This window comes from Manis pentadactyla, chromosome 8 (genome assembly GCF_030020395.1).
Source record: "Manis pentadactyla isolate mManPen7 chromosome 8, mManPen7.hap1, whole genome shotgun sequence".
NCBI lineage: Eukaryota > Metazoa > Chordata > Mammalia > Pholidota > Manidae > Manis > Manis pentadactyla.
This window is the reverse complement of record NC_080026.1, coordinates 97,366,274-97,389,015: the sequence shown is the minus strand read 5'-3', so window position 1 is coordinate 97,389,015 and position 22,742 is coordinate 97,366,274. Positions and strand designations below refer to the sequence as shown.

Genomic DNA, 22,742 nt, shown 5'->3' with positions numbered 1-22,742 from the left:
AACCTTTATACTTTAAGAGATCAAGCTATTACAAACAGAAACTAATCAGAAATATTACATACACCATGTTTTGTAATCAAGATGACAGAATTCTCACAATGTTAGAATTGGAAGTGACCTGAAAGATCTAGTCCAATTCCTCAATTTACAGCTGAAGAAACTATGGATAAAGAGTGAAATAAATTTCAGATAGCCCAGAAAGCATAACAGTTAAGAGTGCTGGCTCTGGAATCAAACTGCATAGGTTCAAATTGTGGATTTACCACTCACACAGCTTTGTGATCTTGAATCTGTTACTTCTTTGGACTTCACTATTTTTAATCTATAAAATGAGGAGAACACTAGTTCTTACTCCACGGACTTGTTATGAAGACTACATGGAATAATACATGTAATAATGCTTGGTAAATAGGAACTGCTCAGTAAATGTAAGCTAGTATTGCCATCAATTATTTCTGCTGGTGATTCCCTCAGCCTGAAATTAAATTATTAGAATAGTCAGCTATTAACTAACAGTCAAACCCACTCTTAACTGTTGAAATCTTTGGGTTAATACAAAATAAATGTATTTGGAAACAATTGTTAAATCTTATAAAGATCATACTCAAGGTGGAATTACCTTTCAATGTAATCAAGTAACACAAACTAAAGAACAGAATAACAATAGTGATTTCAGTTAGTGAATGCAGAATCTACACATCAACATAATCTTATATATATTTAATATCAAATTTAACAAAAAATATTTTAACAGAAGCATACCGTTCAACATGTTTTAAAAGTATGTCATATGTTGATCCAATTGATTATTGTACTTCTACACTTTAAAAATTTGGGAAAAAATTGGGAAAATTTTCTGAAGTGACAGATGGAAAGATAGTATCTTATTGGTCTTAATTATACAAAAATGCAAGAGGCCAAAATGGCTTCTAGTTTATCACTATGCAATCTTAAGAATACAAAGACTATAGCAGCAAAATGAAACCTTTACTCTCTATGGGTTTTACAAAACCAGTGTCTAGGTTCCAGATGGTGACTGTAGTGATTTAAATATGTTGGATTTTTGTTTCACTTTGTGTGTGAGTGTGTGTGTGTACAAAATGCTCTAAAATACTGGAATACAGATGTCTAAAGCAATTGTCCTCTTTAAAATATATAGTCCTTGGAAACCATATGTTCAAAGGAATTTAGAATGACTGATGAAATTTAATTCATAAATACAAAATGTGCTGATTTAGGAAGTTACTGATTTGATATACAGTAAAAATTTTAAAAGGTTATCATTTCCAAATAATGTGTAAGGCCTAAAAAATAATAGCCATAACCTAAGACAAAAAAAAAGACTTAAAAAAATTATATAAAGTTAATGTTAATATATTCCCAAGGCAATTATAAATTATAGTTGTACTCACACTAAAATAAGCTTAAATCCAATTTTACCTAATGAAGCTTATTTAATATGTACACTATAGAGACAAATTACGCCAACTTTCAGATTCATAAACCAGAATATAAAAGTAACCAAAAGGCCTAACTTATAATGTAGGAGAACAAGGTACTTGGACATTAAGCTCTGCAGTTTGTACTGTTTACTTAGGATGATGCAGCTTTTTAAAAATCCCATTTAAAATTTTTAATCCTAAATTAAAATATTTTTCTCTTTATCATCAACATCAAATTCTTTTCTCTTTATCAAAAGAGTTTTCTTTTTCCTAGTAAGTACAGGGCATTGTTTCCAAAACATCTATGAAATCTGCTGTGATTATAAAACAGTTCTAAGACCCTGAAGCAACTCCTATCATCCATTTTTTTAATTTTAGCAGTGATTTTTCTACTGTTTTGTTATGTCCCACTTCTGAAATTCTACTATGAGTAGAATTTGGGACAGCATATTTGAAGAAATTAAATTGCCTTCTCAGTTACATCATCATTCCCTTGGATGCACTTCAGTTCTGGGACATTTATTACTGCCCAGGCCATGCATGCACTCTGATGTACTATTGAAAAAGAAGTTGTCATACAAAAACATAAACCCTTTCTGGCTCCAAATTACCTATCAGACTACAACTAATTCCTTTTTTTTTAAATTGGAGTATCGTTGATACGCAATTTTATATTGATTTCAGGTATAGAACACTGTGGTTCAACAGTGAACCTGTCTTATTAAATACTCACCCCCAGTAGAGCGGTTAGTGTCAACACAGGAAGAGGTTACAGAATCACTGACTATATTCTCCATGCTGTGCTACCATACCCATGACCAACTTATATTATGATTGACAGTTTTTGAGTCTGCACCTAATTCTATACCACATCCAGAACTGTTCTTAGTTCAATGAATAATAATCTAATAAACAACAATGTACAATTTACATCCTCAGTTATAGTAAAAGGTTTTACACAATGATCAAAATTTAGTGGTAAATCTGATTAAGGATTACTGACCTGGCTGCATGCCAGAGCACACCAGTAAAGAAGCAAGTATATAAAACTCTTAATTTTTATTGTAATCACTAAGATAATATTCAGGCAGGCTAGTCATTTGACATATTGATTGGTAAAATCTTTATTTTTAAATATGCTATACTTCCAAAGCAGATCAACTTAATGGAAAATGAGAAACTGGCTCCAGACTTCAAACTCCATTATAATATTGTGAAAATATACTGGATTTGGATCAAAAATTTAATGTATGCTTTTGGCAATCTCTGACTTTCCTGCCAAAATTATATTGACAAAACTGGCACTGAATTAATTTAGTCTCAAAATCCCAAACTAAAACCAATCTCTAGGCATTTCCACTAACTCAATGATATACTTTAACTTACAGGAAGACAAGAAATTAGCAGAATTAATGGTTCTCACCTACTACTAGAACTTCTTACCTGTCAAGAATTTTGAGAGAAGAGAAAAATGGTTGAGATAATAGATACATTACTACCTCTCCTGTCCTCTACCACAATTCAAAATTAAACCCACAATAAAAATTTAAGACAAATACAAATAGAGACCAATGCCTCCAAAACACCCTTTTGAGGTACCTATCATAAAACACTGTTCTTTGGTGAAACGCTGGGGTGAAACCGTTATAATCAAGCTTTCCTAGTTTCTACCATCCTAAGTCAGAGCCAAGGTGAGCTCACACTGTGTCACATTCTGTACCAAAGCGATTTTATTATTGGTAGGGCCCAGTGTGTAGTACGGTAAGAGAACATTGCAATACGGAAGCATGAAGTCTAGATGCAGCTAGAAGGTTAGGCATACCACTCAGTGATGATGGTGCTGTATGCAGAGGAAGAGGGGACACAGTAATATTCACACAACAGGTCTGTCACAAATCCATATCCACATGTTCAGATGGTAAATTAACAGTGACAGAGACAGCACGTAAATATTGTTTTCCAGGTGTGCCTGGCCCATGCTCTCCTATTTTTACTTAACTTCTTGACTTCTCAAAGCCAAGAGAACCACAAGACCTAAAGTAAGAATCACTGTTAGGGTTAATGGTGTGTAAGGCACTCCCTACTATTAATATCATATATTACATCATGCCTGGAGGTAAGAATTTTGAAAGAATAGCTGGTTAATATGGTCACTTTTTTTTTTGGTATCATTAATGTACAATTACATGAGCAACATTATGGTTACTAGACTCCCCCCATTATCAAGTCCCTACCACATACCCCATTACAGTCACTGTCCTTCATCATAGCAAGATGTTATAGAGTCACTACTTGTCTTCTCTGTGTTGTACTGCCTTCCCCATGCCCCCATCCCCGGCATTATGTGTGCTAATCGTAATGTCCCTTTTTCCCACTTATCCCTCCCTTCCCACCCACCCTTCCCAGTCCCTTTCCCTTCGTAACTGTTAGTCTATTCTTGGGTTCTGTGAGTCTGCTGCTGTTTTGTTACTTCAGTTTTTTCTTTGTTCTTATACTCCACAGATGAGTGAAATCATTTGATACTTGTCTTTCTCCGCCTGGCTTATTTCACTGAGCATAATACCCTCTAGCTCCATCCATGTTGTTGCAATATGGTCATTCTTATAAGACACAATAAATAATATTTATTAGAACATCTGCAATTTAACAGTTCCCAAAAACAATGTTCAAATTTCAATCTTCAAAAAAGCCATGAAAATGACTCTAAATGGGTTATGGCAAAGTTTTAAAAAAGTATTGAGGACCTAATGATTAACAAAATAAAAATGTTTACAAGTAGTTGTGTGATGTGAGTAAGTCTTTGCAGCATGGAGAGAGTGCTACTGAAATCAAAACTGATTTATCTGTATCTGTCTGTACTGCCATTGCAGTCATGATGGCTTTTTCTAGAGCAACACAGATTTTCTTGCCTTAGAGAAACTACTCTACCATAAAACTGATTTTCTTGAAAACTAAGTGGCTATGAGAACTGTCAAAGGTAAACAAAAAAAAATAACTATTAGGCATGCTAATATATTAATTATACGACTCCATCTAACAGTTTAATTTTGCAGTAACATTAAGATGTAACCTCAATAGAGTTTTCTTATATTTCAACACAGTTCAGCAAAATTTTACATACCAAGACTTTTATTTAGAGCTAAGTATGAAGACAGGGTCTCTAGAGGATCTCAGTCCAGTGAGGGCAAACAAATACAAACTAAAAATGGTAATACTATGTAAATTTCTTCAATGAAAGATTATTTGTATTAAGTTAAAGAAAAGGGAGTTAATCTTGACAACAGCTAAAAGCAAAGCTAATATATTTGTAAATGACATCCGACAAGGGGCTAACATCCAAAATATATAAAGAACTTAAACACCTCAACACCCAAAAAGCAAATAACCCGATTAACAAATGGGCGGAGGATATGAAGAGACAATTCTCCAAAGAAGAAATTCAGATGGCCAACAGACACATGAAAAGATGCGCCACATCACTAATCATCAGGGAAATGCAAATTAAAACCACAATGAGATATCACCTCACACCAGTAAGGATGGCCAGCATTGAAAAGACTAAGAACAACAAATGTTGGCGAGGATGTGGAGAAAGAGGAACCCTCATTCCTACACTGCTGATGGGAATGTAAGCTAGTTCAACCGTTGTGGAAAGCAATATGGAGGTTCCTCAAAAAACTAAAAATAGAAATACCATTTGACCCCAGAATCCCACTTCTTGAAATATACCCAAAGAATGCAACTTCTCAGATTCAAAAAGACATATGCACCCCTATGTTTATCGCAGCACTTTTAACAATAGCCAAGATATGGAAGCAACCTAAGTGTCCATCTGTAGATGAATGGATAAAGATATGGTACATATATACAATGGAATACTATTCAGCCATTAAGAAAGAAACAAATCCTACCATTTGCAACAACATGGATGGAGCTGGAGAACATTATTCTCAGTGAAATAAGCCAGGCAGAGAAAGACAAGTGCCAAATTATTTCCCTCATTTGTGGAGTATAACAATGAAGCAAAACTGAAGGAACAAAATGGCAGAGGACTCAGAGACTTCAAGAATGAACTAGTGGTTACCAAAGGGGAGGGGTGTGAGAGGGTGGGTGGGGACGGAGGGAGAAGGGGACTGAGGGGTATTATGTTTAGTACACATGGTGTGGGGGATCACGGGAGAATAGTGTACCACAGAGAAGGGACATAGTGGATCTCTGGCAACTTGCTGCACTGATGGACAGTGACTGTATTGGGGTATGGGTGGGGACTTGATAATATGGATAAATGTAGTAACCACATTGTTTTTTCATGTGAAACCTTCATAAGAGTGTATATCAATCATACCTTAATAAAAAAATTTAAAAAAAAAAGCAAAGCTAATAATTCATCTCTTCTTTGAAGAAATAATTACTAGTCTACTGTGCATTTGAAGATATGCCATACAGTCTAGTCTATATACCTAAATTCATTTAAAAGCTTGCTGCAATCAATAAATTATCATCTACTGAAGATTATACAGTAGATATCCATTTAGAATAAAAATACTCGATTCAAAGTTTATTTTGAAAAGCCCAACAACTTTGCAAAACCTACCATCAGGTAACAGTTATGAAACAACATGAGACATGTAGCTAAAGTCAAAGATTTCATGAAGCCATGTTATAATTTAACAATTACAAAAGGAAATTAACTTATTTCTACTAAAGAGAATATAAATAGTGCAATCATCATTTTTCTGGCACAATTACGGTTTTGGTACTGTCTTTTATAAAAAGCATCTGCATACCCACCTACCCCAATTCTGTAACTGGCAACTGCAAACAGCCTCTTTTCCTGTTTTTGTAGATGACTTGATTAAAAATATTATTCATACAATATCTGCAAAATTACATTAATATTGGTCCTGCTAATCTGTCAAAAGTACCCCTATAATTTTCAAGAGATAACTCCAATCCTGGAGTTACAGAAGAGGAGAAGATGTGGTGGGCTCCTGAGCTGTGGTGATTTCACAAATAGTTTTATGTACCCTTTAAACCCAGATACCTGCACTGGCCATATTTTTACCTTGTGGTAAATATGTGTGTCAACTCAAGATGTCAAGATGGAATCCACCAATGCTGAGTATCTGTAAAATATAAGTGTCCAAATTCTTGTTTCCAGTTTTGTAGCATTTAAAGGTAATGTATTAAATCCTCTTTTAAAGACCTAAACTTGTCTCGTATTTAAAATAAGCTTAAATTTAAGAATAAAATACAAAGGAAAAGAAAGAAATACACTATTATTGTTAGAAGAAATCCAAATAATATCTTTATTTTCACTCCTTTCACTACCTTTTCCAAACCACTTCCTTTTCACTACTTCCTCAGTCCTTTGGGCAAATCAATGTTTAACACCACCCCAGATTCTTGAAAGAAATCATTGTCCACAAACGAGAAAGCCCCGCCATCCAGGTATATTACCCTAGTGATCTTCCATGCCTTGAAAGGCACCTGTGAAAATATCAAAGCCCTAAATGAGGTACCCAGAGTCTCCGTTTGTTTCTTGACCCCTTTTCTCTACTTCTGGCCCTTCAAGCCCGATGACTTCCCATCCAAAAGCCCCTCCCTCTTCCAGTCGAACCTAAATCCTTCCAGTCACTACCACGGCCCTCACTGTGGTCAGCTACCTCGCCAGTTCCAACCGGGTTTCCTCCCTCTCGCCACGCGGTGACATCAGCCCCAGTCCGGCTCCTCCGATCCCTCGAGCCCGCTGCCGAATCCCACAGCATCTCTTCCTCCGGTCCCACCACGGAACCCCGTCCGCTCTCCTACCCTCACTACCCGGCTTTCAGCAACCTCCGAGCCACATCGCCCTCAGCCTCGCACTCCCCCAGCCCCTCGCCCTCTGCTTTAGCCCTCAGCCTCCGCCCACCGTCAGCCCCATCCAGGCCCTCGACTTCACAACCTCTATTTCCCTCGGATTCCATTCCAGAGCTCTCTCCAGGCTCCTTCAACCGCCCCCCGTGGACCCTCCGGATCGCTGTCCACCGCGGCCCCAGCTCCACCCTTGACTCCCCACCGACCCTTGGCTGCAGGCGCCCCGCAAGCCACCTCTCCCTGGCTGCAACTTCAGCTCACCTCCGCCGTCCAAGTCGGACTCCCGGGACCCACCTCCGAGTCGGCGTCCGACCCGCCGTCGGAGCCCCGGGCCCTCCGGGCCTCGCGGGAGTGCAGCTCCTCAGGCTGCGGGGGCGGAGTCAGGGGAGGGGAGCCGGAGTGGAGGCGGGGGCGGTGGCGGCTGCGCGCAGGCATCACTCCGGCCCTGGTCTCAGCCTCCTCGCCCGCAGCTGCTCACATCGGAACCGGAACTGCTTCGGAAGGCGGGGCCATGCGGGCGGGAGGTGGAGCCCTAGGGTGGGGGCGGGGCCGAACCCGGAAGGGACGCAGAACTCAAGATGGGCGCGAGGGAAGTGCCGCAAAGGGAAATGCAGCAAGGAAACTCGAGGACGCATGCGTCAGGCACAAAGCCAAAGTGGAAGAAGGGCCTAGGGAGGAGGGGGCGGGGCTTATAGGATTAATAAATGGAGTTTGGGGAGAAGAGGAAGTTATCCTAATCCTTTGAAGGGAGTTAGCTCCTCTTCAAGAGCCAGTTCCTAGTGATCATGGTCACCATTTATTGCCCCGTTATTCTGACAGTCCCTAGGCCAAATACCATATAAATATCCCACTTAATCCTTATGCCAACTTTACAGGTTAATTACAACACAGAAGACCCAAGAAACTTGCCTAAGGTACGGTAGTTAATATGTGCCAAAGCCAGTATTCCTATAACTTCAGAACCTGTGCTCTGCTCACTCCACTATACTACCCCACTTTAAGGGAAGTCCCAGCAGTGGCATAAACCAAGCCCAAAACCACCTGCAACCTGGGCTCCAGCCCCTCCTGGACCTTGCTACCCATGTAAAGCAGGGAAGACTTCAGTGGCTCTGATGGGGGCAGGGACAGGCTCTGGGGTGGACATGAGCACAGACTGCTTCCATGGGATGCCCTTCTGTGGCCTTTACTCTCAAGCTGGACTCAAGGCCAGAGGCAGCTGGCAACCTTCCCACTGCAACTAGTACCCCTCCCAGCCCTATCACGGACCTTCATGAAGTCACCTGAGAGTGGGTAAGACATCTCACTGCTCCAGCCAATAACTGATTCTGAAAGAAGGACATAGACTTTTCTCAGTTTCTATTGTGGGACAAAAGCCTTTATAGGTAGAGGAATCTCCCTCCCACTGCCAAAATGTTACTCATGACAGGCCTTTTGCCCCTTTAGAAAGTCTAGAGAACATTCACCTCCCTTCTCCCCCTTTGACATGTATTGCCCCTTTCAGCCTTCTCTTTTATCTTCATTACAGAACTTGTCAAACTTTCCCCCAAACCCTGTGGACTCCTTTTAGAGGACTTCCACGCCTCCTCTCCAGATTTCTCTGACTACCACTCAGGAAACTTTCCCTGAGTGCCATAGTCCATAGGCTTATCCAACAGCCAGACCTGCAGAGCCTTTTCTGTCATTCATCCTAGAGCCAACCACCTCCTCTCTACCCTAGATCCGTAACTTTTAGCTCAGTCCTCAGAACCAAAGTGGGCTTTAAACCTATTAATTCGACAAATGTTTCTTAACCACCCACTATGTGTTAGACCCAGAACATCCTTTCTTTCGTTTAATCCTCACAGTTCTTTGAGGTCCCATTATCCTTATTTTACAGATGAAGAAACTGAGGTGAAGCAAAGCGACTTACAGAGGTATGTCTGATTCCATGTTGTTATGGTGTTTGGGGTCAAGCGGGTGACTTGGTAAGGAAATATCCTGTTCTCTCTGGAGGCTCCTGTGACTTGCTGAGTCACTTGCTCCTGTCCCACCTGTCCCTGCCAATCTCCAGGAAGGAGTAATGACACTGGAGAGGCAGAGAGGAGTGACTGCAGAGACAGAGGGGTGGGTGGGCTGGCTTATGGCTGAGGCCTCGCTCCCAGAGCTGAGGGGAGATGCCGAAGCCACACCTTGCCCCAGTGTCCTGGAACTGGAAGAGCTCCTGAGGGCAGGGAAGGTTTCTTGCAGCCGCGTGGATGAAGTTTGGCCCAACCTTTACATAGGAGATGCGTGAGTGGTAGCTGGGCAGGGCTGGGGAGGGAGAAAGAAAGCCTCTGTACCAGAGATGGCGATGAGAGGCACAGGAGAAATAGTTCTGCTCTGAGCATGCCAGGCCAGGGATTTTCTCCAGGACCCCTGTGCTGGGGACAGTGCAGTGGCTAGGTGTGGTCACCAGGGGGAGCAGGGCCTTTACTTGCCTGAAAGCTCCCAGAGGTTCCTGGAATCTTCTGGCACGTCTGGGACAGGGGGCGATTTTGGGGTGCAGAGGCCTGGGGAATGGTGACTTGAGGTATGAGATGGGATGGATAGAGAATTCCCCATCCAGGTCCCAGCCTCCCTCCTCTGGACACGGAGTGGGTGAGGAAGCCTGACTAAAGGTGAATCAGGAAAGGTGTCACCTCTAATAGATATTTGCAGGTAGAAGCAAGTATGAGGTTAGTGGCCAGGAGAGGCCAGATGTACGTGGGAGGGCGTGGTGCAGGAAAGGAGGGGCAGCTGGATCCCTGGGCTGAAGCAATCCTTTGCTTCCTGTGTTGGCCAAGGCATGGTCAGATCACCTCAGAAAGCAAAGAGAGTCTAAAGATAACTTCTTATGCCATCAGACCTCTCAGTAGAAAACTCTGAGGGTGGGGCTGTGAGCTGTGGACCCCAGCTCAAGCTTACTGAGTTCCTTCCAGTTCCCCTTGGACCCTAAGGGCTCTGTCCCTCTGAAGCAGGGGTCAGACAAAACGTCCTCCCTGAGCCCTATGGCTCAGCTGGCATCCAGCCTCCCTCCTTCCCTCCCCAGGGCCACGGCAAATAACCGCTTTGAGCTGTGGAAGCTGGGCATCACCCATGTGCTGAACGCCGCCCATGGAGGCCTCTACTGTCAGGGCAGCCCTGACTTCTATGGCAGCAGTGTGACCTATCTAGGGGTGCCAGCCCACGACCTCCCGGATTTCGACATCAGTGCCTACTTCTCTTCTGCAGCTGACTTCATCCACCGAGCCCTCAGCACACCTGGGGGTAGGAATTGGGATCTGGACCCACATCCCATCCTTCTCAGTCATGGGGGATGTTCAGTTTCTCCTCAAACATCAGTGCGTGCCCTCCCATCCCTAGTTTTTGAAAAGCGATCAGCACTCTGCTCAGTGCTCCAGCAGTTTCTCCAACCTCCTTGTTTCATAGAGACCTAGAATACAAGGTCATGCCATGAGTTAGGGGCAGCCCTGGGGCTGGAAGTCGAGTCCCCCAAACAGCAAAATGGTTCTTTCTCTGCATCACTCAGCTTTGGGAAATTGCCATTTAGTACCTAGATGTCTGGTTTCTGCCCCTAAGTACCTTCACATGGAATAAAACCCTCTAATACCCAGGGTCCAACAAAGGAGCCTGGGCACGCTGGAGCCCCTGCCTTGCGTTCATCCTGGGTGAGAGCTGTACCCGTGCCACCTGACCCTGGGCAAGCCAGTGTCCCTTTCTGGACATCAGTTTCCAATTTACATGATGGGAAAGACAAGACCATGATGGTTCATAGCAGTTATTAACGTTTGAGCACTTTGACATTCATTTGTTCCTCCACCATTCATTCACCAGGTATTTCTTATCCTCCTGGGTGACAATACTGGGAATCTACACTTAGAAAAAGCAGAGTGCCTGCCCTCATGGCACTTACCCTTGTATGCAGGTGGAACGACAGTCAGCATCTGAAGTATTATGAGTACTATTCATATGAGTGGGCAGCTGAAGAGCTTTGGGAGCCCAGGGCAGGGTGGTCAGTTCAGAGGCTCAGGGAGGTGGGGGTGCTTCCCTCTACAACAGTGCTCACTAGGCCACATGCTGAAAGGATGAGCAGCTCTGTGATTCAAATGATACCATGAGCGGTCAGGGAAGTCTATGCGAGGAGGCCACATGTCACATGTGTCAGCTGAAACCTGACAGATGGGTGATGGACATTAGTCAGACCAAGAGTGGGGAAAGTTTTACAAGTGTTGGAATCACATTTTCTAAGGCTGGAGACAAGAGACCATGACAGCTCCAAGGGACAGAGAGGCCCCCCAGCGTTTCTAGAGCTGAGGTTGGGGTTCCTAGGGCAGGGTCAGCAGGAGCCTGCTCACAGAGGGCCTTGTAAGCCATGTTAAGGAGTTTGGACCCCATTCCAAGGGTAGGCAAAACAGATGTTGGTCTACCTGTTTGACAGATCAGGAAACTGAGGCCCGTAAAGGCCAAGTGATTTACACAGGGTCACAGAGCACTCCCAAGGCAGGGCAGAGAAAGGAACTTGGGTCCCCCTGCCAGCCCCTGGGTGGGCTGGCTGGTGGGAAGGGGCTTCACCAGGGTGTTTCCTCAGCCAAGGTCCTGGTGCACTGTGTGGTCGGGGTGAGCCGCTCCGCCACCCTGGTGCTGGCCTACCTCATGCTGCACCAGCAGCTGTCCCTGCGCCAGGCGGTGGTCACCGTGCGGCAGCGCCGATGGGTCTTCCCCAACCGAGGCTTCCTCCACCAGCTCTGCCAGCTGGACCAGCAGCTTCGGGGTGCAGTCCAGACCTGGGCGGCCAGGTAAGGGCCAGGCAGGGCTTGGAGGGGCAAGGCTGGGTGCGGCTCGAGAGGCCAGATGAGGAGGCCTGTGGAGAGAGCACAGAGGGGAAGGCCAGTGAGGCTGGAAGTAAGAGGGCAGGTGAGGGCTGGCAGGGGGCATGGGATGGGACCAGTTCAGGGACTGGTTGCCAGGGCTGTGTATGGCCAGAAGCGAGGGTTGAAGGGGGCCTGGCCCTCTCCCCACCCTCTTGGGCTCTCCTCACCAACCCCAGGTCCCATCAGGGCCTGGCCAAGGCAACCCTCCAGTAGGGCCTTCCCTGTCCCCCAGCCCGCCTTTATCTTCAGACCCCAGCGAGGATGGAAAGGCTAGGAAGGAAAGGGGCAGGAAGCATAAAATGGGAGAGGTGAGGCCTTCCTCCCTGGTCCTAATGTCCTGTGCTGGGTGCCCAGCCTCCGGGCTGGAAGCCTATGGGGACTCAGTTGAGCCCCACCAAGGCAGCAGCACAGCCAGCCCTGGTGCCTGCGGGCCGTCGGGACCTTCGCACATCTCTGCACGCCCTCCCCTTGGGTGTGGGCCCCAGCAGCCGCTCTGGGGGAGAAGTGTGGTGCCAGACCTAGTCACTTCCCATGTCAGCCTAGCCTCACTGTCCGCACAGTGGGGAAGGACAACCATGCTCCTGCCAGCAGCGTGACCTCCTCCCACAAGCCCTGCTTAATATAAAGTTCTCCTGTCATCATGCCACTCGGTTCTCTGCCGAACCCAGTACCCCATTCCCTACCCCCCACCCAGTCTGATCTCAGAGATCTACAGAAGGACCCTCCCGAACCTCCCTTCCTCTCTGGTTCTGGGTACTCCTTTAGGATGCAAAGGTCTTCCTGATATCTATCCAGACTCCTTCCTGCTTGCATTTAACCCCTACCTTCCTGTTCTGTGTTCAGGGCATTTGGAACAGCACCAAACTGTCCTTAGCTGCACAAGGGGAACAGATCCCATTACCTCCTCTCCCCAAGCCTCCTCCCTCCTGCTGGAGGCTCCAATGACCCCAGTTGCCCAGTAGAAGGAGTTGGGGTCCCTCAGCAGTAGCATTGCTTCTCAGGCTCCCAGCCACAGGTGGTCGCCAAGGTGGGCGTGTTTCTTTGGCATCAGCCCTATGTTTTCTTCCAACTCAGTTGGAAGGAGGTAGGGGTGTCTCTTGGCTGTGGGGGCACTAGGATTGTGTGGGAGCTGCAGAGGGCCCGCTGCCTTTCTCCCGCCATGCCCAGGCTGGGTCTGCCCCTGTCTGGCTCCAAGAGCCCACCTTCCTCACACCTACATGGACCCTGAGGGCCACCAGCTGGGGGCTTAAGCCTCCAGAGCTGCCCTCTGCTCCCTCTAGGGGTCCTCCAGCTCCTGCTTCCCCTACTGCTCCTCCCCTTATCCTCCTCAGCTCTGACTTTGGCTGTGCTGCACCCCCACTGGCTCACAGGGGCTGCCAGTTGCAGGGGGTGATTGGCCTAGGTGTTCCTGGGAATGGGAAGAGTGGTAGTACCTCTTCCTGCCAAGAGCTTCCCAGGTCATGGACTGAATTCCCTCCTGCCCCCTGCCCATAAGAGCTGTTTTTTTCTCTGGAGCACAGTCAGCCCAGCCAAGGGGGAACACTTTAACAATATCAACCCCTTTCCACATGCTGTCAGGAGGATGAACATCTTGGGGACGGGGATGAGGGCAGGGGCTAGGTTTAGAGTTTGGGGGTGAGTGTAATGGAAGAAAATTAGGGTTGTGGCTGGAGCTGGGATTAGATCTGGGGCTAAGCTGGGTGTCACTTAGTTACTGGTGAAACTTATTTGTGGGTTGCTCTATGGGACAGGCATGCGTGTTCCCATCCTGCTCTCTTTCCTCTAAACAGGTTTCAGGAATCTAGCAGAGCAGCAGATCTCTGATCATATCTGATCACTCCACTTCTTTGCCCTAGGACTCTTAAATACCCTGACCTCCAACCTCAGCATCTCTCCCATCAGGCAGCTAGCTTTGGGGGAGTCCCTTGGGCTACAACACTGCACAGTTCCTGGGGTGTCATCCACCAAATAGTCTGCAACCAGGGCCCCCAAGGTTGTGCAGCGCACAGCGTGTGCAGCCATACACAGCAGTCCCAGGGCTGGGGGCCCTGAAAGATGAGGGGACCACTGGGAGAAGCCAACTTTCTCCATGATCTCTGGGCCCCAAACCTGCTTCCTCATTTCTCCTAGCACCCTTACCTTCTGACCTGACAAGGCAGAAGCAGGTTTAGATGGCAGCTATTGCCTCTGCCCTGACAAATCCCTGGGCCTTGGTTAACCTGCCTATAATGTGGATCTCATCTCTCCCCCAGGGATGGCCCTTAGTCCCTGCCACAGGGCTCTGCCACTTCACCAGCCTGGCACTGGTCCTGCTGGCCCTGCTGGCCGCTCTGGCCCAGGTGGATACCAAGAAGATGGTAAGAGTCCAGTGTGGGGTCTGCCCTAGAGCCTACTGCTCCATCTGCTTCCCCCTACTGCCTACCCTCAGCCACTGCCTTCAGTCCCCACATGTGGGAATGGGCTGCCCTCTCAGCCGCCTCATCCAGGCAACTCAAGTTCCCTCAGGAGGAGAGGGAACATGGGAGGAAAGTGGAGTCCTTAGCCCCCGGAGCTTGGACTTCAGAAACCCAATGGAGGGGTGGCCATGGGTGTGCATGTCTGTGTGTGTGTGTCCGTTATCTGGGAGTGTGAGCAGGGAAGTGTGAGTGGGTATATGGGGAGTGTCTCTGGAGTACAGGGAGCATTATTAATAGGCCCAATCCAAGGTCCCTGACTACAGTTAGCCTCTGGGGGGACCTTACAGACCATTTCACTGGCCTCAAGGGACAGCGGGGCCTGGGCCAGGAATGCCTTCTGGGAGAGTGGGGAGCTTGGCAAAAGGCAGAGTGGCTTCTGGACACACAGCTTCTGACTACTAGCCAGGATTGGCCTAAAGACCTGCTCTGAACTCCATTTATCTTTTTGTCTGCCCGCACTTCCCTCAACCTAAGTCTTCCAGATCTTAATCCTGGACCAGTCATATAATCCTTAGCTTCCAGCTAAGGGTCTCTGGACCTGGGCTCTGATGTTGGCAATGCTGCCAGTTTGTCTGTAATTTTGGCTAATCTCTTCTCTGTCCTCTTCCATCTTCCAAAGCTGGCAGATCCTTCCAGCATTAACCTTCTACCCAAGTTCCACACCACCCGTGAAGGCCAAGGGAATTTTCAAAAGGGCATATTCAGTCTTCCTTCTCTCTGCCCCACAATCAACATACACATACACACATACCATAGGCAGACCCCTGCCGGACTGCCTCTACTCCCAGCAGGGCCAGGTGCCTGGCTGGGCTTGGACTGACCAGGCCCAGGGACCAGGGTGAGCTGGGAGTGGCAGGGGGCGGCTGGAAGAGGGGAGAAGCACATCATGCTTTATAATTAAACTCAAATCAAAAAATAGAAACAGCATCAAGTGTGCAGAGACAGGCAGCTGGAAGCCGGCAGCACAGAGTGCCCGTCAGAGAAGACCACAGCCTCAGTCAGATACCCCCACAGGTGGGTGACTGCCCCCCTTCAAAGGGAGCACAGAGCATGCTGGGTATTGAGGGACAGGGCACCTGTGCTTGTGTGTATTGTGTGGGGAGTGAGTTAGATTAGGGGACATACTGGGTCAGAGATACAGGCACAGACAAAACATAGTTGAGTCAGAAAGACCTGGGTTCGAATCCTGGTTCCCATGCTTATTAGCTGTGTGACCTTGGGCATATTGCTTAAATTCTCTGAGCCTCAGTTTCCTCATCTTAAAATGGGGATGATGATAGCTGCTTCATAAGAGTACTGTGAGTATTCAGTGAGAAAATGTAGAATAATGATTATTGCTGGACAGAGAAAGAAATGTCAGGAAACATAAAGAGAGAAATCGAGCCTCACATCCTGTGGGAAAGTTACTGTCTCCCAGGATATGGCGGAAGCTTGGAAGGGTAAGGGTAATAATAGTGAGATGCGCCATTTACTAGGATTTATTATCTCATGGAGTTGTCCCAGCAGCCTCACCGAGGAAGCTGGCTTAGAGAAGAGCACACAGAGACAAGTCCGAGGCCTGAGCACTGCCCAGGCCTGCCCTCCTCCAAGGCCTGAGTGCTGCATGCAAAGCCCCACCGGCAGCCCACTGTTGGCCACCTGTCTGCCACCCTCCCCCACGCTTCCTGCACCAGCCTCCTCACTTGTCTCACGCTGAGATCTCCCACCCACCTGTCCTGCGGTCCCAGTCCCATCTGGTCTGCCTGGGGAGGTAGAGGAAGCAGGGAGAGTGGGCAGGCGGGGAGACCAGGGGGAGCTTTGGCTGAGGAGGAGGATAGCAAACAGCTGCCCCCTGCCCAGAGGAAGCCTGTGCCTTGGCCTGAGGCCACTGGCACGCAGGGTGGTGTGCTGGGAAGCTGAGGAGGAGTGTGTGCTCCTGTGAGAGGCTGGGGGACAGAGGCAACCGAGGGAGCAACACAGAGAGGAGAAACACAAAGAAAACAAGTGTCGGCACCTGTAAATGGCAGCACGAGAGAAAGCAAGCCGCGGCCCAGAGGCAGCTGTTCAGCTTAGGGAGGAGCTGGAGGAAGGATGCAGAGTAACAAGAGTGAGTGGGAGAAGAGACAGACCGGGCCCTGTCTCTGCCGGACTTTGGGCCCGTGCTTCACCCTCAGTGGCCAGGGGTTTGTGAGAGGAGGTGCCAGGCAGGGCCCTTGGCGATCCCCGTCTGAGGGTGGCAGAGACAGGGTAACTGCTGCAGCTACTGGCTCCCCTCTCGTGTGTGTGCCTGGAGCTTGGAGGATGAGTCAGAGGCATGGGGTGGGGCTGACCCTTGCCTAAGAGGGAGGCTGAGCCCCCAGTGGGACAGAGCAGACAGGTGGGGGATATGTCCATGAGCATTAGGTGTGAGGCCTGAATGGGACCTGACAAGGACCTAAGTCCAAGGAAAAGACCCCATTCTCCAGATCTGGGCCTAAGGCTCATAGGAGGCTGAGGCTTGGGCTGTGGCCTAGCAGACCCCAACCCCCAAGTCCTCTCAGGAGTCTCCAGGAGGAGCGGGGTTCAGCTGTGTCTCAGTGTGGCTGCCGGCTCCCAGGCAAGCTGCGCTGCGAGGCACCCACGGGCCACTGGGTGGCGGCATTACCCCACACCAAACTCAGAGGCGGGCCAGCGTGTCAAGCTTTCCAAAGCAGCGTCTTGTCCCCTCTGGGGCTCATGCAACCCCAACTGGTGGCTCCAGACCAGTGTGGCGGTTGGAAGCTTGGGAGATTTGCCCACCCCAACGCACTACACTGCTTCCTACCCTGTGGTGACTGGTTAACCCAGCCTTTTCTCTCTCAGTCTCAGGTCAGACCCCCAGAGAAAAGTAAGGATCTTTAAGATGAGAAAGAGAAACAGTGGCCAAGACAGGACCAAACACTTGCTCTGGGTCAGCGAATGAGTCATGGCCAGGCTCTCCTTCCCTTTAAAGTTCTCTTGCCAGCACTTCAGGTAGCCTCCCTTCTCAATGGGGAGTTCCAGGGCCAAGAACCTTTATCCCCAAAGAGATGTCAAGCAGGGACGGGGTTTGGGGTACTTACATTCACAGTGGCCGAGGTCTTCCCTCAGGCCCCACCCCCATGGGCTACAAGGAAGGACATGGAATTTTAGCCGCTTCACAGCGTTTGTATTCTGGGCAGAACCTGCCCGCCCCGTTCCAATCACATGCTGAATCCTGTTCCTGTGCCCACTTCCCAACTCCTGGCCCCAGACCATGCCCTAGGCAGGTGGCAGGCCACTCAGCCTTCCCTGAGAGGTCACAGTGGGGGATGAGGGGAAAGTCTGGGTCTTCACTTCCACCCTGCCCAGCAGCTGACCACTGGGCATGGCCTCTTGGGTGCCTGTTTCTCTTCCTGGTCTGAGCACCACCCACCAAAGAGAAAAGACATTCTTCCCAGTTTGTACCTTTCCTAGTTCCTGGCTGAGGGTGCCAGGCACACGGAGCCAAGATAGGCACTCCTTGCCAGCACAGCACCAGATGCAGCTTCTGGTGCCACTGACACCCCAGCTCTGCAGGGCTCCAGACTCCCTCAGCCAGCCGGCTCCTGATGCTGCCCGCCCGACCTGGGCAAGGCCTGACCTGCAGCGCTCGCCTGAGTTGTGGGGGTAAGGAGGAAAATCCCAGGGCCCGTAGGCAGATGAGTAACAGCAACACCTCTGTAGGGACAGATAGGTTAGAGAACAATCTCCTGAGTCCCCAGTAATGGTAACTAGAAGCACTGGAGATGGAACTGAAGGAGCACAAAACTGGATTGAAACCCCAACCTTGATACTTATCAGCCATGAAGCTTTGGGCATCATTTAAAAAAATTTCTCTCTGTCCTTCAGCTTGCTCCTGTGTAAAATAGGGCCTTACACAAGCGAGGCACCAAGCCCAGAGAGGCATTCACGACTCATTCAGTAAGGAAATGCTAACAAATGCTGGTTCACAGCCCAGGTCCTTCACTCCAGAGAAGCACCTGACACTGGGAGGGGCTGGGGGCCTGAGGACCAGCCCTGGAAGCAGCAGAGGAGGACACAAGATGAGCTGCCTAGGTTGCAGGGCCTTCCCTAGATATTCTCTGGGGGCCACAGCCAGCTGGGGTCTCCATCCCTACACAGTCCCAAGTGACCAATGACTTAAGGGGTAGGGTCTGCACTGATTAGTTGCCACAAACAGGGAACTCTGGGGTCCCTTGGCTAAAGCTTCCAACATCAGAGACCTCTGGAGAGGGCAGGAGAGAGGGCTTCCTAGCTCCACAGCTGTGACAAGGGGTTGGTTCCCTTGTTCCCTGGGGAAAGGGTGTAGGTCTCAGCCTCAGCTGCGCTGGTTAATAACTTTCTCTAACATAGCTGAGAGCCCTTTCCACAACAACCCAGGGCACCTGGGCACTGCATCATGCCTGGGCCTCCCTGCCAGCTGGCTAACCTTCAGGGAGCCTGTCCCCAGCCTCCCCAGTGTCCTCTCTGTTCCAGGATGGACTCTCTACAGAAGCAGGACCTCCGGAGACCCAAGATCCACAGGGCAGTCCGGGAGCTCCCCTACCAGCCACCCACACTGGCCGCCTTGCAGCGCTTGCTATGGGTCCGGCGGGCTGCCACGCCAAGCCACATCAACGAGGTCTGGCCCAGCCTCTTCCTGGGAGATGCGTAAGTACAACCCAAGTGGTGGGTGGAGGGAGCAGAAGGGAGACCTCTCCCAGAGACCCCTAGGGACAGAGTGGTATCCTGACGGCCTCTTTTTCCTTTTATATTATTCGTTTTTATATCATTCTTTCCTTTTTTATTATCGTTGCTTTTAATTGTGGAAATAGAACACACAAAAGAAAAGTGCCCAGGGAATATATGAACAGTTTCACCACCCAGGTCAGAAACAGGCCATTACTTGTACCCCAGAAGACCTTGCCGAATCCTTCTTATAACCCAACCATTAAGTGTTGAAATAATGATTTCCTTGTGTTTCTTCGTAGTTTTACCACCTATGTACCTAACAAAAGGCCCAGGCATGATGCCTTTTGAAGTTACATGTGTATTTTGTGTATTTTGTGTTTAGCATTATTTACTCAAAATTGTGAGATTCATCCATATTATTATGTGTAGCTGTAGTTCACTCATTTTTCATTGCTGTATACAATTAATTTGCATGAATACACCATAATTACCTGTTCTGCTGTACATGGACATTTGAGTTGTTTTTACTTTTGTCTCCTAGAAACAGTGATCCTAGGAACATTCTAGTACTTGTGTCTGTGGAACTCTGTAGGGTGTACATATATGTAGTAGAATTGTGACCTATTCTCCCCAAAACATATCTTAATATTTAGGACATATGGGTCAATATATGTGGATTTTAGAAATTTTCCTTAATATTTAGAGAATATAGATCAATAACTTATTAACAATATGATGCTATTCCTCCCCCAACACATATAACCAGTAATAAAAGCCTTGCTGGCTTTTTAAAAATACATACACATGTACATACAAACATGCTCTATCACAATTTTGTTCCAAAAATGGTAGCACTTTATAATCTCATTTTGTAATCTGCCTTATATAGAAAGCTTTCTTAAATGGAGTTGCACAACATACTGTTAAAACATTTTTAAACATTGTCGTCTTGTATTCTGCGTATTTCACAGGTTCTGAATATAGCATGAATACCTTTCCTTGTTCACCTGCATCTAGCTTTTCATGGTTGCATAGTATTTCATTTAGGTATCCCATACTCAATCTCCTATTATAGGACATTTGGTGAATTTTTTCCTTAATTTTTTACTCTTTTCCATATCATTAGATCCAGTTTACATATATCTTTAGGTACATTTTGGATTTTTAAGTCCCCAGAAGGAGACTTGCTGGGGCAAAGTAGGAATACTTTTTTAAGGCTTTTGATGCATGTGGCCAAACTGCCCTCCAGAAAAGTTGGCCTGAGTGGGAGTCCAGAACTCCAATTAGAGGAGCCCTTCACTCCAGCAGCTCACTGGGTCCAGTCTCACCACTGGAGGGGGATGGCAGAGGAGGGAAGGGGGCAAGTTCCAACTCGGCCAGAGCTGACCCACTGAGACCTACCCCTACTTCCCAACCCCCCTGTGCCCTCCGTCCAGGTACGCAGCCCGGGACAAGAATAAACTGGCCCAGCTGGGCATCACCCACATTGTGAATGTAGCTGCAGGCAAGTTTCAAGTGGACACAGGTGCCAAGTTCTACCGTGGAATGCCCTTGGCGTATTATGGCATTGAGGCCGATGACAACCCCTTCTTTGACCTCAGTGTCTACTTTCTGCCTGTTGCTCGATATATCCGAACTGCCCTCAGCGTTTCCCAAGGTGGGCTGCTGGAAAGGCCCTGAGGTGGAAGGGGGGCAGGGGTGGGATCTGGGGCACCTGTTTCCTCAGTTGCACCAAGGGGGCAGGGCAGCCAGAGCCAGAACTCCTTCGACAACCCTCCCATCCCAGGGTCCAAAGAGCTACCACCATGTAGTGAGCATCCCCTTCAGGGACACCCTAGAAACCAACAATCACAGACATAACCAAGCAGCATGGCCATCAGTGTAACCACAGCCCTCAGTAAGAGGTCAGGTATTAGGCAGAAGGCACAGGACCTAGCAAAGGCTGAGCAGGCCTCTCGAAGATGAGGCTTCTGCATATAGCTGCAGGGGCAGGGAAGAGGACAGGACTTGGGGAAAGGGAGGTAGGTGAACACCCCTTGTAATTTGCCACAAACCCAGGGGACTCCAGGAGCATTGTTCCCGCTTCACCACACCAGTGTTGCAAAGGATGCCAGAGGAGGCACCTTGGACCAAGAGAAAGGAACCCCAGCTCTTAACCGTAGCTCTGCCACTAATTCACTGTGTGACCCGAGCCAGTCCCTTTCCCTCTCAGGGCCTCGGTTGCCCCATCTGCCAGTGAGGACAGTGTCTATATTCCAGAATGCTGTGATAGGTGGACTGAAGGATGGCTAGAAGCATCTTTGATTCCCAAAGGGATAGGCTTGTGAGGGCAGGTAGCTGACTCTAGATTGGGTCTCCCCGCAGGCCGCGTGCTGGTACACTGCGCAATGGGGGTCAGCCGCTCCGCCACGGTTGTCCTGGCTTTCCTCATGATCTGCGAGAACATGACGCTGGTGGAGGCCATCCAGGTGGTGCAGGCCCACCGCAATATCTGCCCCAACTCGGGCTTCCTCCGGCAGCTCCAGGTTCTGGACAACCGACTGGGGCGAGAGACAGGGCGACCCTGAATTGATGGGCAGCCAGGAGCCCTGACTCTGTGGCCAGCATGTCCTGACCCAATCAGCCTGGCCCTGAGGACGACAGCCTCTGCTATTTTCAGTGATCTTGAAATGTATAGCAAGTGGGGGCTTAGCTGAGACAGAGGTGGGTGGTGACTTTTAGCAGATGGATATCTCTGACCCAATCCAGAGACTCTTTATGCAAAGGAGAGCTCAGTCTGTCTCTATAATAAAAGATTCATCATAATAAAGACACGAGATCTCCTTGTGGTTTGTGGGGTGGTGGCTTGCTCCCAGGATGGCCACAGGGATGCAGGGGCTTGCCCATGGATTCAGCACGATGGCGGTGAACAAAAGGAGTCGGAGCCCATGTCAGGGCTTCATGGAGAAAGAGGGCAGATGAGGATCAGTTTGTGGTATCTGCCATGGGTACAAGAGGGATAAGTGGGGGTACAAGATCTGCAGGATTTTTTCCTCCTCATACCATCACCCAAGAGCTATGTTGTCTGGATAAAAATCAGAGTTGGCCACATCACCATCTCCTCCATGTCCATCCTCCCAAAAACCAACTATCAAAACTCACTGTGCACAGATAGGATCTCTTGAATCCAGTCAATCTTTTCATTTACCCTCTAGTTTCAAAAGGATGAAAATTAGACACCTAGAAAACAGAGGCATTGTACAAGAGGCTAGAGGTTGAGGAGGAGATAGCCCAAAAATCCTAGGTGAAGGAGGGTCATGTATTGGAGCAAAAACATTTAGCTGGAAGTTTCTTAGCACCTGTGCCCTAACAGAACAACACAAATAGCCCCCAGGTTCCTCACCTGTAAGTGGTGCATGGCATTTTGAGGATTAAATGAGCTGCCTTTCTACTTGGGCCATTCCTTTTTACCC

At 48.1% G+C, this 22,742-nt stretch overlaps 2 protein-coding genes across 19 annotated transcripts in view; one reads left to right on the top strand and one right to left on the bottom strand.

The window, feature by feature from the left end:
- Positions 1-7,782, bottom strand: part of SAMD8 (sterile alpha motif domain containing 8) — a 43,201-nt gene extending 35,419 nt beyond the window's left edge. For 4 of the 6 annotated variants that reach the window (XM_057506029.1, XM_057506032.1, XM_036928744.2 and 1 more), the window contains exon 1: positions 7,560-7,782. In XM_057506029.1, coding sequence (XP_057362012.1) covers positions 7,560-7,733 — 174 coding nt within the window. In that variant the 5' untranslated portion in view covers positions 7,734-7,782. Of the gene's footprint in view, positions 1-6,507; positions 6,569-7,559 lie in introns of all 6 variants that reach the window. The other 2 variants (XM_057506031.1, XM_057506030.1) reach the window with 2 other exon arrangements.
- Positions 7,783-9,352: 1,570 nt separating this feature from the next.
- Positions 9,353-22,101, top strand: DUSP13B (dual specificity phosphatase 13B). Of its 13 annotated transcripts, none has more exons than XM_036928817.2 (9): positions 9,356-9,566; positions 10,345-10,562; positions 12,039-12,091; positions 14,419-14,523; positions 15,542-15,636; positions 18,055-18,246; positions 19,096-19,269; positions 20,727-20,947; positions 21,655-22,101. In XM_036928817.2, the coding sequence occupies exons 1-9, from the start codon at positions 9,358-9,360 to the stop codon at positions 21,855-21,857; spliced, it is 1,470 nt and encodes a 489-aa protein (XP_036784712.2). In that variant the 5' UTR covers positions 9,356-9,357; the 3' UTR covers positions 21,858-22,101. The 13 variants fall into 13 exon arrangements, 11 of the variants coding, with proteins under 11 accessions (XP_036784713.2, XP_036784721.1, XP_036784712.2 ...); XM_057506027.1 differs by having other exon boundaries at positions 9,357-9,566; positions 18,157-18,246; XM_036928818.2 differs by lacking the exon at positions 10,345-10,562 and having other exon boundaries at positions 9,353-9,566; positions 11,884-12,091.
- The last annotated feature ends 641 nt before the right edge of the window (positions 22,102-22,742 follow it).

Coding starts and splice junctions, on each gene's coding strand:
- DUSP13B (XM_036928817.2), top strand. CDS start 9,358: ATGACACTGGAGAGGCAGAGAGGAGTGACTGCAGAGACAGAGGGGTGG. Junction 10,563..12,038: donor AGCCCTCAGCACACCTGGGG/GTAGGAATTGGG, acceptor TTCCTCCACCAG/CTCTGCCAGCTGGACCAGCA. Junction 18,247..19,095: donor CGCTCGCCTGAGTTGTGGGG/GTAAGGAGGAAA, acceptor TCTCTGTTCCAG/GATGGACTCTCTACAGAAGC.